The following is a 14,666-nucleotide window of genomic DNA, read 5'->3' on the forward strand; positions in this document are numbered from 1 at the left end:
TAGCACGTAAGTTGTAATTTTTTACATATCTCATTCCTCACTGTACTTTTTCTGAGACCATATTTTACTCATGTATCTCCAGTGCCTAGGACAGTCTGGTACCCAGTAAATTGTAAATGCCCAGTAAATATTTGATGATAAATAAATGTGACAGTCATTATTTCTGACCTCTAAATTGGCAGCTCCTTGAAGTCAGGATCCAATCTTAATCATATTAACCCTAGCACTTCATACAATTATTGGCATATGTTGTTTCCAATTACTGTTTATTGTCTTTAAATGAATTTTACATATCCTACTCTTTACTCATTACAATGGTTTAATGTTTTATGTTGCTCATTGATAGAAAACTAATGCCAGAGCCTTATCTAATACAACTTCATTTTTTACGGATGAAGATACTGAACCAAGAGAGGTCAGGTGATTTCCCCATAGGAAATGCTGGGTTTAGAATCAAGTTCTTGGATTTCTAAGGTTAACTACACTTTGTTACCTAGATTGAATTTATGAAACTTTTACCACTTTCATTTTTTAAAGAATGCCTGTAAGGGGACCTCATTATCCAATATTTATTTCAAGCATAATTTTTTTTGAATACCTAATCTGTAAAGGGACATTTGAGGCTCCTGTTCTTAAATTTGTAATCTGTGGAAAATCTAATAACCTAGTGTTGATAAAAATGTTATTTAGCAAAAGAAAAAGTTTTGTTTCCCTTCGGGTAGGAATTTCTTAAAGTTGGGAATTTTACTTTGTTTTATTTCATCTCAGTTTTTAAGTTTCATAATATGTAAAGTTCATTAGAGAGCTTCAAATGTAAATTTTTATTTATTTTATTTCTAGATGTTCTCATCTTTTCTATGAGTTTCATCATCTGTACTTTTTCACCAGCATTTGTGATTTAACCAGCTAGTAACAGAGGAGAATCATTAACTAGGAGAAAATGTCAACTCTAAAAATGAAAGAGGCAGCCCTTATCTATCTTGACAAAAGTGGAGGTCTCCAGAAGTTTATAGATGATTGCAAGTATTACAATGGTATGTTCAGCAAAGGTGATTATATTTTAGAAACTTTAAAACAAATTCCTATATATAACTGTCCTCATTTTTATATTTGTGTGTTTTTACAGATTTGAAACAAAGTTACGCTGTCTATCGATTCAATATTTTAATAAATCCTTCTGATGTTGTTGAATTAGATACCGAACTTGGAAATCACATTTTACACCAGCCTTTAGAAGCTTCTCAAGTCTTTCAATCAGTAAGTTAAAGAAAGAAATAATTTCATGCCGCATGAAATTTTTGATAACTTGTTTGTGTGTTTGAAATCACAGGTGTGTTTTATTGCCGTTAAGACTCTGTCATTAATGGGACAATTACAGACTGAAAATCAGGTAAGTTTTTGCTAAATTTAACGAATAAAACTAAGGTACAATAGTTTCCAGATGACTTATAAATAAATATTTTTATATTCTTTGTTTATTTTAAAAGATTACATTTTTTCAAAGTCCAATGGAATATCTTACATCAGCATCTTTATTTCCTTTATTATCACTTATAACATTAAACAGTTTAATAATAAAACATTTCAAACAGACCCCAAAATAAAGAGAATAATATAATGAACTTCCATGTATCACTCAGATTTAATAATTTAAAGTATTTTGCTATACCTGCATTATCAGTATTTTTCTGAAATAATTTAAAAGCAAATCCTAGATAGTTTGTTACTTCTCCCTTACACACTTCAGTATCAACCTCTAAAACTTGTGGACAAATTTTTTTACATAATCACAATTCCATTATCACTCCTTACAAAGATAACAGTAATTCTTTGGTATCATTATAATATCCAGTCCACATTTAAATTTACCCAATCAGGGTCTCAAGAATGTCTCACAGTTGATTTGTTCAAATCAGGATCAAAACAAGGTCTTCATATTATAATTAGTTTTTATATCTCACTAAGTCTCTTTTAACCTAGAGCCATATTCTCCCCCTTTTTATACCAAGTTTTTGAAGAAACTAGTTAATTGTCCTGTAAAAGGTCTCATAATCTGGATTTGTCTGATAATGTTCTTGTGGTATTTAACTTATCCTCGTATACCCCACATTTCTGGAAAATAGAAGTGGGCTCTAAAGACTTTCTTAGACACAGATTAAACTTATTTTGACAAAAATACATCATAGTTCATTTTATGTTATTTCATATTGCATTTCATTAGGACAACTGTGCTATCTGTTGTCTCAGTTTTAGCAATGCCACAATTGATCAGTGAGTTTTTGTGATTTTTCTAATTTTATCATTCTGAATTTTTTACGTGAAATTATTCTATAAGAGAAGTCTTCTTCATCAACTACTTGGTTACCCTGAAAAACAATTTATACAGGAAAGGCAGAATAAATGTTTGATTATTTCCATTTATAAATTTTCAGAGAGTAATGAGTTGAAATCTAGCAGCCTCCAGTGATAACCAATACTTTTTTTGGTTTTTGGTTTTTCTTTTTTCTTAATTATGAGGAACTCATGAATTTTTAAATATATCTGATCTATTTCAATGAATCTTTGTCGTTCTTTTTGATGCTTATATTATCATGCCTTTGCTCACTGAGAGTCCCCTAAAGTTTGCTCCTGTCTCCTTTTGACACAGCCCATTAGTTTTTAATGCTTCCTTGGTTTCTGGCACAAGGAGATACACCAGGTTTATCTGGTATCTTTTCTGACTCAGACCTGAGTCAGTCATTTCCCCTGAGGAGCCCTGTTTCTTTTTAGTGAAAAATTACATTTAGAGATCACAGTCAGGGCAGTAGAAGTGTTCACTGCTATTGGATTGTTATTATTTTATAAGTCTTTTCAGTGGGTTTGGCAGGAAATGTCTGTTTTTAAGGAAAAGTTATGAGTTCATAGTAATATTTCAATTACGATGCAAGATTATAAGGATTTTACATCTTTAATTTTATTATTAAATATCTTTTCTCTTATGCTTAAAATTTTGGTTCTTCATACTAACAAATCACTTACTTGATTTACCCTACAAATATACTTATATATTGTAATGCAAGTCCAATTGGATCTGTTTTTATTCATACCATTTTTATGTTCTTATTAGATTAATATAGTGCTGAAGTTAACACATTTACCTCCTCTGCCAAGTTATAGTCTTGATTTTTGTGAATTTCCACATGATTATACATCTCAAAGATTTTATATGATGCAAGGAATTGTGATTGCAATGACAACTGTAACCAAGTATACACAAGGTGCAAGATTTCTTTGTTCGGATGAGGCATGCCCTCTTTCAAAAGGTAAATATTAAAATGTAAAATCAAAACATTAAGCAATTTATTGTTTAATCCTAGATCACATTTATAATTAGTTATAAACTATACATAGCGTAGAAAGAATGGGAGAAAATTTGATGTCTCCCGATGTTTATGTTTACTTTTCATAATCTCGAAATGCATTTTCCTCTCTCTCTCACCAGTTTAACAGGTGTTCATGTATTGCTGAAGTGCTTGTTCTTTTCACATTGTTTCTTGAGTGTTTGTTCATGCTGTTCCCACTCCATATAACATCCTCTCACAACCCTCTGGCGTAACTTCAGTTCAGTCCTCCTCCAGGACTTCTTTCCTTTCATCCTACCTCTCTTCGGGTTGGATTCCCCTCCGCTCTTCTCTCTGAGCACTCCATAAATGAATACTGCAGATTGGAATTATCTGTCTCTCATCTCTGCCGTTGAAATTGTGTGTTTTAGTATCCATATCACCAGTGCCTTGGCACAATGTTTGGCAAGAAATAGCCATGGCACAATGATTTTCTAATTTTATATGAGAAAGAATGAGAGAGACAGCTGTATTTGATTATGCTCAAGGTCTATCTTTACCTTTTTATTCAGCATGGCATACTGTTGACAATAAGTGTATAATATATATAATGTACAATGCAGTTGTTTTGTCCCTTTTAATATAAAAATTATTTTTGTTAGCAAAAATAAAAAAGAAATAGCCATGCAATAAGTTGTTAATTGAACTGCTCTGAACCCACACACAAAAATGAATTAATTGTACTTTGAATTAGATTAATTTTAAAGGATTGAAAATGGATAACTAAATCTAAAGGCAAATTTAGCTTATCTTTGTTTTCTTTCAGGATTTCAGTATATAAGAGTGCATGTGCCTGGTGCTACAGAATCAGCAACAATAAGAAATGACTTTTTGTGTAATCTGTGTTCATCTTCACTTCAGGAAGACAGAAAATTTAGAGTACTTGGTGGTAAAAATGCATTTACATTTTGTAATTACAATTTTTTAAATAGTGTCTGATATTGTGGGAATTAAGGTGAATGTATATTCTAATAACTTTTTTTTTTTTTGCTCTTTGCCTTAAGATAAACAGATAGTTGAAATAATTCCTGCAAAGGCACTTCATGCTTTTCAAGGATATTCTAACAAGCAGCGATTTAGGTTTCAATCTCTTACAATTTTCCTACGAGGTAGGCTCTGTTTGAACTAAAAGCAAATCGCTATAAAATATATAAAATATGTAGTTGACTTTTTTGTTATAAATTGTACTTCTGTACAATAGTGCCCCCTTATCCGTGGTTTCACTTTCCAGGGTTTTGGTTACCCGTGATAAACTGTCGTCTGAAAATATTAAATGGAAAATTCCAGAAATAAATAATTCCAAATTTTTAAGTTGCACACTCTTCTGGGTAGTGTGATGAAATCTCATGCTGTCTTGCTGTGTCCTGCTCAAAACATGAGTCATCCTTTTGTTCAGAGTCTCCATGTTGTATATGCTTCCTGCCTGTCAGTCACTTAATAGCTGTCTCGGTTATCAGATCGACTATAGGGATATCAAAGTGCTTGGGTTCAAGTAATTCTCATTTTACTTAATGTTGCACTCACATAACTTTTATTACAGTACATTGTTATAATTGTTCTATTTTATTATTAGTTATTGTTGTTAATCTCTTACTGTACCTAATTTATAAGTTAAACTTAATCGTAGGCATATATGTACAGGAAAGAACATAGTATATATAGGATTTGGTACTATCTGCGCTTTCAGGCATCCACTGAAGATCTTAGAATGTATCCCCCACAGATAAGGGGGGACTACTGTAGCTTAAGAATCATATATCTTCTTATTCTTGAGTGTTTTAAAGAGTCATGTTTAGCTAATGTAGCAAGTATTCATTTAGTCATACAACATTCATTTAAAAAGCTATTAATGCCCGCTGTGCACCAACCACTATGCTATGTCTCAGGGTCACGGTTATTTATGATAATGCTCTTCCATTAATCTATGTGTGTGTCTTATGTAAGTATTGGGGTTATTGTTTTAGAATGTAAGTTTCTTGAGGGTAGGGACTTGGGCTTTTTACTACACATAGTAAAAACTCAATAAATATTTGTTAAATAAATGAATGAGCATTGTTGAGAACTGTGTGGGGAAAGACCTGTGAGTAGACAGTCTGCCATGAAAGAGGAAATTATTGTTAGTATCAATCACCCAGGGAAGAGATGAGTCTTCTCTGAGATGTCAGAACTGTGAAAATGAGGATGGGGCTCAGCTTCTTTTCTTGGGCTAAAATTAGAGGAATTAAACTGTTCAGAAAGAGGGATCTTGGATGTCAACTAGGTATAGGAAACTCAAGAAAGTAGAGACTCAAAGAAAAACCCTTCACCATGGCCTGTCAAGAATGAGGCAGGCATGTAAGCCCAGATGACAATAGATAATTTTTATTTAGCAGTTGCTATGTGCCAGGCACTCTTACATATATTAACTCATTTAGTCACAGCATCCCTATGAAGTAGATTTTATTGTTATCATTTTAAAATGTGGGAACTGAGGCACAGAGAAGTTAAGTAACTTGTCAAAGATCAGACAGCTAGTATGTGGTACAAACTCAGGCATTCCATTTTCAAAATATATGCTTTTAACTATTTCTGTTATGTACTATATACAAATCATACATTACAATGTAGAAATATAAGTGGCTATCCAACTTATATTTTAGTAGAAAACCCTTTCTTCAAATAAACTCTTACACAGAACTCAAATTTTTAAAAATTAAATGAATAAAAGCAGGCCTTTTGGGGTTGACATTGAAAGAGCTACCCAGACTTCCCAGCCTCCTTGCCTTCTTCCTTACCTTTCCTTCACCTCAGGACACACCCGCCAAACTCTGAAATTCCAGGACACAGTTGAAAAACTATTTGTTTTTATTTTCCCCTTGTAATTCGTTCTGTATCATTTACTTGTTTTTATTGTTATTATTTGGTTGGCTGGTTGGTTTAGAGTTTTTATTTTCTGAATTCTTGAGTCTGATTCTTTCCTTCCAGGTTTACAGAGTACACCAATATGCTCTCTGGAGCTAAAATAGATTGGATGGATGGATGGATGGATGGATGGATGGATGGACGGACGGACGGACGGACGGACGGACAGATAGATGATAGATGATAGATTAGCAAGTAAGAGAGAGAACTGTTTGATCTTCTTCACAGAGAAGTTAATCCTTGTTCCTCTTCGTAAGCCTTTCATAGCTTTACAACCACCCAACTTCTAACTGTGTAGTAGAGGATCAAGACTTTTAGTGTATTTTTTAAAAATAAAATTTGAACTTGTGCAAAAGCTTATTTTATCTGTAAGAGTGAGAGAGGAACCTAATATGTGCAGGAGATTAGACTTTAGAGATAGGCAGACTTAGATACGAATTTCAGTTCTGCTACTTACCATTTAGTCTATGCAAGTCACTTAACTTCTCAGTACCTTCATATACAAAGTGGGGATAACAATACGTATCTTAAAGTTTATATTAGGTAATGTATGTAAAAGTACCTTGGCTATATGGTAGACAGTGATAATACCTTTTAAAATTATTTTCTTCCTAAATAAAAGTATTACCTATAAGGTCATTTTTATTAACATTTCTTGTCATTTAATACAAAGATACTTCATCTTAAATAGAATGATCTCGTTTTTCCTTTTGACTATATTGTAGGAGACTAGTTGCTAGAAGCTTCTTGAAGTTAATTCATCATTGCCTATAGTTATCAAAATTTATCAGCAATAAAATTGCCTCAATTTACATTATTAGTGCCATTCTCTATGGATATTATATTAAACAAAAGTGAATACAGCTATTCAACTGCTGAATTATTATTAGTTCTAGATCTTTGAACCTTATGATCATGTACAAGTTTCTTTTACTGTACACATTTTCTTTTATGTTTAATAATTTTAGATGAATTAGTGAATAAAATGAATATAGGAAATGAGTATAAAATTATTGGAATTCCAACATGTGTGAAAACTTCACAAACTTCTGTCTGTATAGAGACAAATAGCATCACTTTTTGCAACCCAAAAGGTAAGGAAAATGATAGTATCATATATTAACAGATATTTAAGTTTGAATTCATTTTTTCAAGAAATAAGTATTGGCTTCCTGTGTGCTGGGCACTTTTCTAAGCACTATGAATACAGTTGTGATCAGGACAGAGTTGCTACTCTTAAATCATATCATAGACAGTAAACCTATAAACTAATAAGACAATTTCACATAATAAATACTATGAAGAAATAAAATGGGATAATGTATAACCTTGCCCACAGGAAGGACTCCTTTCTTTTGGCTAAACCTTATTTTATTTTATTTTATTTTTTGTAATTAGCGATGAGAAAAATGTTTCAGGATGCCAAGAGTTAGAGATTAGTCAAAAGGTTTTTCTATCCTAACCTTTATTTTCTAGCCTTAGCTAAATCTTAGCTTGTGATCTGAGAAAGAGCCCAATAAAATAACATTCTTTTCCTCATTTGAGTTCTCAACAAATCAAGAGAAAGGCAGATGGAGCCCAAAATATCACCTTTATTACTGATAGTTTCTTTAACAACTCCAACATAATTAAATATTAAGTAAAAAAAAGTGTAGAGCAAACTTACTCTTTTAACTTGGCACACAAATGAATAGTTAGATTTTTTTAGAATCCCTAGATAATCATCTGCGATAATAGAAACCCACGTTGAATTTAGATGCAAGTGTATTCTAGATACCTCTGCTTGTTTTGAAGAGAAAGCTTCTTAAAAGAATAAAAATGTTGAAGAAGGAAAGCACTAATGGACAATAGACATTTTAGTAATCTTTTAAATATTTTCTATTGTGAAGTGTTTGAAGATTTCTTGATTTGGTAGCAGAACATGACTTGTATGTAAATTAGAAAAGTGTGCTTTCTCATCTTGAACTCCAGAATTAGGCAGATTTAACTGCCCCAAATGTGGTATGAGCTACACTGAGGTAGGCCCCCTTTGGTTCATGAGCATGGATGAGTATTAAAAATCATTGCTGTATGAGGGCAGCCCAAGAGGAGGGAGAAAAGGACATACACAGCTATTACTCTCAAATTGACCAATTGGATTAAATCACTCATCCCTTTCAAGAGTTAGACTGAGTAAGGGAGTGGAGATCGAGAATGTTATAGTACAAGTAGAGTGTTTTCAAAATACTACATAAATCTTCTCTTTTAACAGCAACATTCAAATGGTTTGCATTCTTCTTTCTAGCACTCACTGAAGGTGATATTATTTTAAACATATAAATACAGAAGCAAGCACTACAATACCAGGAGCCCCGTGATATGGCTTTGCTCACATAGGTCTTAAAAGGAGAAGAATGAGAGATTTACTTGCAAACCATAGCCAGTCTTTGTGGACATATGGGGTGACTGCTTCCTTTTATTACATTCCCTGGGACAGAAGTGATAGATTGAAGTGATTTAATTATCAGGATATTAATCATAATTGAAGTGATTTAATTATCAGGATATTAATCATAATTTAATATCCTGATAAGAATTTGAATATGGCATCATTAAAAGAATTGCAATCTGATAATATTTTAGAGAAATGGAATTAGACATCTATATTGTCATTTTCTTGTTTTGAAACACTTTTTAACATATGTGTTGTTTACTTTCAGTTCCTTCAGGGATTAGCGACAGTTTCAGGTGTCTCCTCTCTTTGACTTCCAGCTCATGCTGGAAGTTTACAGCGATACTCGCCAATATCTTTGCATCACAGATTGTTCCTCCTGGGACTTACAATTTGCTCAAACTCTGTTTGCTGATGAGTCTAGTACAGACAAGTGTCCGAAACAAGGAACTGGAAGATTCCCTGGATATTTTAATTATAACAAGTGATACTCTACTTGTAGACAGGTAAAATATGTGACATAAATTTTTCAAATTATAAATTGGTCATAGATTTGCATAAATTCTTTCCATGAATATTATGACAAGACAAACATTTAGAATTTATCTGAGTAGTATAAGTATCTAAATAAACTTTTACGAGTGAAATTCAAAATATGAATTGAGAAATGGGATATTTGCTTTCACTATTTTGAGAATCTAACCATTCAAAGTTTCAACCCATTTCTCCACTCACAGCTTTAAAAATAAATGCATCTTTCAAAAGTGTCCTTTTACCCTATCTCCCAGCTTAGTGTTCTGCTTTTGTACTTTATTTTCATTTTAAAATACTCTCCCCTCTGAGAACCAACAAGCCATTTTTTTTATTTTCCTTTAAGATTCCATTCAATAATATTGACTCACTGCACCCAAATAAGGCTGTCAAAAGTGCCAAAATTACTGATTTGGGGATATCATCCTAAACTTGGAATAAGCCTCTACTCAGTATTTTGGAGCTTCTCACTAAAAAGTACCCCTTTTGAAAAGTTACTCTAATGCTAAAAAAAAAAGCTAGAAATATGCTTCTTATATTAATATCTTGTATGTAATTGTCAAACAAAACAAATTTATAGAATGAATTTAAAATTAAAATGAAATTCAAATTAACAATGACTTAACTGGACAGATGATATTTTGCTAAAATTAAATTGCAATGTAAATATGGTGCTAACTGCAACAGATTGCACCAATTTATCTTTCCATATGAGCATGACAATGTTTCTTCACAGCCTCTCCAACACTAGGTATTATCAAACTAAAATTTTCCATCTGAGTGGAGGAAAATGGTATTTTATTTTAATTTGCATTTCTTTAATTGAAATAGGTTTTAACATCATTTACAGCTTGTTAAACATGTCTTATTTTTTTATAAAACTCCTTGACCATTGTTCACTTTTCCATTAAGTCATTTATTATTGATTTATGATACTTCATAAATTAAGGCCGTTGTCTGTTTTCCTGTTTGTCATTGATCTTTTGACTTTTCCTGTGGTGTTTGAGACTTATGAGAGATTTGGTTTTTCTTTTATCTTGTTTTTTAGGTAAAATTTATATATAGTGAAATAATCAGATCTTAAGTACACAATTTGATGAGTTCTAACAAATGCATACACTCCTATAGCCATCACCATAATAAGATACTGAACATTTCCGTCACCTCAGAAAGTTCTTTCTTTCCCTCTCCCAATCAGTTCTTATCTCCACAGGTGATTTATGTCACCATAGATTAATTTTCCTTTCCTTGAACTCCATATAAATAGAATCATACAGTACATACTCTTTGAGTCTCTTTTACTTAACATATTTTTCATGTTTTTTGAGATTGACTCAATTGTATGTATCAGTAGTTCATCATTTTTATTAATGAGTAGTATTCTATTATATGAATATACCAGAATTTGTTTATCCAGTCTCCTAGTGATGAAGATTTTGGTTTTGCTTGTTTTCATATTATAAACAACCTTATACAAGTCTTTTTGTGGACATGTGTTTTCATTATCTTGGATACTTAGGAGTGGAATTGCTATTATAATGTACATATATGTTTAACTTGATTATATGTTTAACTTGATAAGAAACCGCCATTTTTCCAAAGTGGTTTTATCATTTAAATTCCTCTCAAGGTTAGATTCCTATTTCTGTCCTCACCAACATTTGATGTTGTCAGTCTTTCTCAATTTAGCCATTCTAGTGTTAAATGAAATGGTATCTCACCATGGTTCTAATTTTCATTTCCCTGTGCCTACTGATTTGAGCTCTTTTTCATGTGCTCATATATCTTTTATAAAGTATCTGTTCAAGTCCTTTGCTCACTTTTAAATGTGGTTGTTTTGGTTACTTGTCTGTTGTTACATATGCATATCACATACTTTGTCACACATGTATGAAATTTTTCTCCTAGTCTGAAACTTGTGTTTTTTTCTTAAAGATATTTTTGATGAGCAGACTTTAGTTTTGATGAAATCCAATTTGTTTTCTTACATGTTGGTGTTTTATGGGTTCTGTTTAAGAAATCTTTGCCTATTCCAATGTCATAAATATATTATTTTATGTTTCCTTCGAAAAGCATTATAGTTTTACATTAGGTTGTTATCTGTCACAAGTTAATTTTTGTATATGGTTTGACATAAGAGTCAAGGTTAATGTTTTTCCTATGTATTTATCTAATTTTTTATACTATTTGTTGAAAAGATTTTCTGTTCCCCCATTGAATCATTTTAATACCATCATTTAAAAATCAGTTAACTGTGTGTAAACTAGGTATAAAATTGAATGGAGTATAAATTTATTTGAACTCTTTTTTTGTTTTTTGACCCATTTGCCTATAATTATGCCAATACCACACATTTTTTTTTTAAATTTTAGCTCTATGTTAAATTCTATGACTTTGTTCCTTATTTTCAGTATTTTTTTTTTCCCACTATTTTAGGTCTTTTTCATTTTCTTATAAAGTTTAGAATCATTATGTTAGTACCATCCTTCCCTCCCTGACCTTCCTTCCCCCAAGAAGCCTTTAAGCATTCTGATTGGGACTGTATTTAACTTACAAATCAATTTGGGGAAAAATTTATGTCTTAACAATGTTGGGTCTTCCAATTGTTGTATATAGTATACATCTTCGTTTATGTAAATTTTCCTTAATTTCTCTCAGCAATGTTTGTAAAAGGTCATGCACATGTTTTGTTGTTGATTTCTAATATGTGTTATTTTTGATGCTATTAAAATTGTAGTGTTTTATTATTTTCATTTTTCAAATATTTGCTGTGAATATATAGAAATACAATTGACTTTTGTACTCTGACCTTGTTCTGTATTGAAAAAAAAATCCTTAACGAATTCCAACATGCAGCCAAATATGAGGCCCATTCTATGTAACTAGTTTCTCAGCTTGACCATACATTAGAATCACCTGGAAGAATTTTATAATTTATGTATATGACTGTGGTCCACCCCCATAGATTCTAATTTCCCTGATTTGGGGTAGGGCTTGGCTATGGAATTTTTTAAAACTGCCCACGTGATTTTAATGTGAGTTGAGAACCACATTACTTGCTGCTCCATAAGCTAGCAAGTTTCTTTCTAAATCTCACTCCATTTTATGTATCTTCAAACTAACACCCAAACACCCTGGGAATGGCACATACTGTAGACATTTTATACATCCACTTACCGACATTTAAGGGATGCTGCTGCTTCCTTTTTTGCATTAAACTTGCATTGAATGTCTATGTGTGCTCATCACAATTGATTGCACCAGCAAGCTGTGATTTCTGTGACAAAGATTTGAAAGTTAAGCTAAGATAATTATGTTTCTTAAAATTTAAATTTGAGAAATGTAGAGGCCAAGGCAATTGGAAAAGAGATTAGAAAGTAAAAGGGTGTATCAAGAGTTACCATGATACATAGGCAGCGAGATAGACAGGATGGGCTCTTGGCAAGTGTAAACGCAAAAATTCTGAATAAACAAAAGATAGCAATTCAGAAAAAGAGGAAGGCCTACTTCAAATGTCACCTCTCTGTTGCTTTCACTTTCTTACAGGAAGAAGCAATACTCTTCTGGATGTACTCATGACATTAGTTCAGTATTTATTACATTGTGTTTTAGTTTTTTGTTTACGTCTCTTTCTGTTTCTTGGTTGTGAGGTTTCCAAGTTAAAGACCAAGTCTCACGTATGTTCTTATTCCTGGAGCAAGTGCTTAGTAAACATTGAATCAAATCAAATTTGATCGTGTAGCTATTACACATCATGATTTCTGAAAACCAAATATTAAGTAATGGTAATGAATAATTTATTATTTTTTTCTAGGCTTTTGAATTTTAGTATAAACCTTGTGCCCCGTGGTATACGTCATCCAGTCTCTGCTGAAATTTTTCCTACTGTATCCAGAAATAAGTATGGAACTGGAGCAGTTAGTGTTCAGGCTGGCAGTGCTTTGCTAGCTAAAGGTAGTATCTGCTTTATAGGGGATTTGGCTTCACACAAAAAAGATAAACTTGAACAACTTCAATCAGGTAAACAATATTTTTTTCAAATTAATTTTCACCTGTTTAACTTACAGTTTTATCAGTGCCAAGAAGTTATATAACAGTGAAGATTGTCTTGTACTCGTTTTAGAAATTAAGAAATTATATTAAATGACATTTCTTATTTTACCTTTATAAATAAAAACAGAGGAGTTTAATGGGCAAATGTACTGTTTTAGCCTTTGCTCTCAGTTATACTAATATATGACTATTGGGCCAGATTTATTTCCTTTTCTTGTTTTATCACATTAGCTAGGACTTCCAATATGATATTGAAAAGCAGTAGTGAGAAGGAACATATTTCTCTTATTCCTGATCTTAGCAGGAAATCTTTGAATTTTTCACCGTTATGATGCCAGCATACTTTTATACATTGTTGGACTTGATTTGCTAGTAGTTTGTTAAGGATATTCGCATGTTACGAGAGTATTGGTCTGTAGTTTTCTTTTCTTCTAATGTCTTTGTCTGGTTTTGGTATTAGGGCAATGCTGTTTGGGCCAGATTTATAATTAACGAGGATATGGACAGATGTGGACTGGGCAAAAAGTAGTCAGGACCTTGCATTCTTAGGATACCAGCAAGAATGTACAGCAGTGCTCAGAGCATATAGTGTATTGCCTTTCCCTACAAGAGAATGCAGAAATAGAACTACACTAATACGGTCCATTGATTTTTGACCACAGCACCAAAGCAAGTAAACGGGAAAGGAAAGTGTTTTCAACAAATGATGGTGGAACATCTTGCTATGTATATGGAAAAAAAAATTAAACCTCAACTATACATAATAGTTAAAGATAGATCATAACATAAATGTAAAAATGAAAACTATAAAGCTTTAGAGGACAATATAGGAGAATATCTTTATGAGTTAGGGTAGACAAAGATTTCTTAGAACCCAGAAAGCAATAAACAGAAAATAACTGATAAATTGGACTTTTTCAAAACTAAAAAGTTAGACACATCAAAAAGACCCATTTAAAAAGTGAATAGGTAAGCAAATAAATAGAAAATAATTGCAATACATGTATCTGACATAGGACATATACCTAAAACATAGAAACATTTCCTACAAGTCAATAATTTAAAAAACAACCCAGCAAAAAAACGGGCAAAAGACTTAAATAATGACTTCGCAAGAGAAAATATACAATGACTAAGAAGCACATGAAAGAATGTTCAATATTATTAGTTGGATATCAGTGAAATGAAAATAACCACAATGAGATACCGATACTCACATACTAGTAGGACCTGCTTCATGATGGTAGAACAAGTATAGTTGCACAGAGGCCCTCTTCCCCTTAGAAGAGCCTGGCACTTGGTTAAAACTCTATTGTCACCATCTTCAGACTTTTAATAATTTTATCTTTGAACTTTTGTAAGGAAGTCCA

General features: G+C 32.1%; 1 protein-coding gene across 9 annotated transcripts in view; it reads left to right on the top strand.

Moving 5' to 3' along the window:
- The window catches only part of MCMDC2 (minichromosome maintenance domain containing 2), a 42,007-nt gene that overhangs the window by 1,326 nt on the left and 26,015 nt on the right, over positions 1–14,666 (top strand). For 4 of the 9 annotated variants that reach the window (XR_002781428.1, XR_002781427.1, XM_011364610.2 and 1 more), the window contains exons 2-10: positions 841–1,034; positions 1,127–1,257; positions 1,331–1,390; positions 3,107–3,302; positions 4,147–4,269; positions 4,385–4,489; positions 7,250–7,375; positions 8,981–9,218; positions 13,058–13,263. Coding sequence is in view for 7 of the 9 variants with exons in the window: in XM_011364610.2 (XP_011362912.1) it covers positions 941–1,034; positions 1,127–1,257; positions 1,331–1,390; positions 3,107–3,302; positions 4,147–4,269; positions 4,385–4,489; positions 7,250–7,375; positions 8,981–9,218; positions 13,058–13,263 (1,279 nt within the window). In the remaining 2 variants the exon portion in view is untranslated. The remainder of the gene's footprint in view (positions 1–840; positions 1,035–1,126; positions 1,258–1,330; positions 1,391–3,106; positions 3,303–4,146; positions 4,270–4,384; positions 4,490–7,249; positions 7,376–8,980; positions 9,219–13,057; positions 13,264–14,666) is intronic. The other 5 variants (XM_023533282.1, XM_023533283.1, XM_023533280.1 and 2 more) reach the window with 4 other exon arrangements.

Source organism: Pteropus vampyrus, unplaced genomic scaffold, assembly GCF_000151845.1.
Source record: "Pteropus vampyrus isolate Shadow unplaced genomic scaffold, Pvam_2.0 Scaffold99, whole genome shotgun sequence".
NCBI classification, from domain to species: Eukaryota; Metazoa; Chordata; class Mammalia; order Chiroptera; family Pteropodidae; genus Pteropus; species Pteropus vampyrus.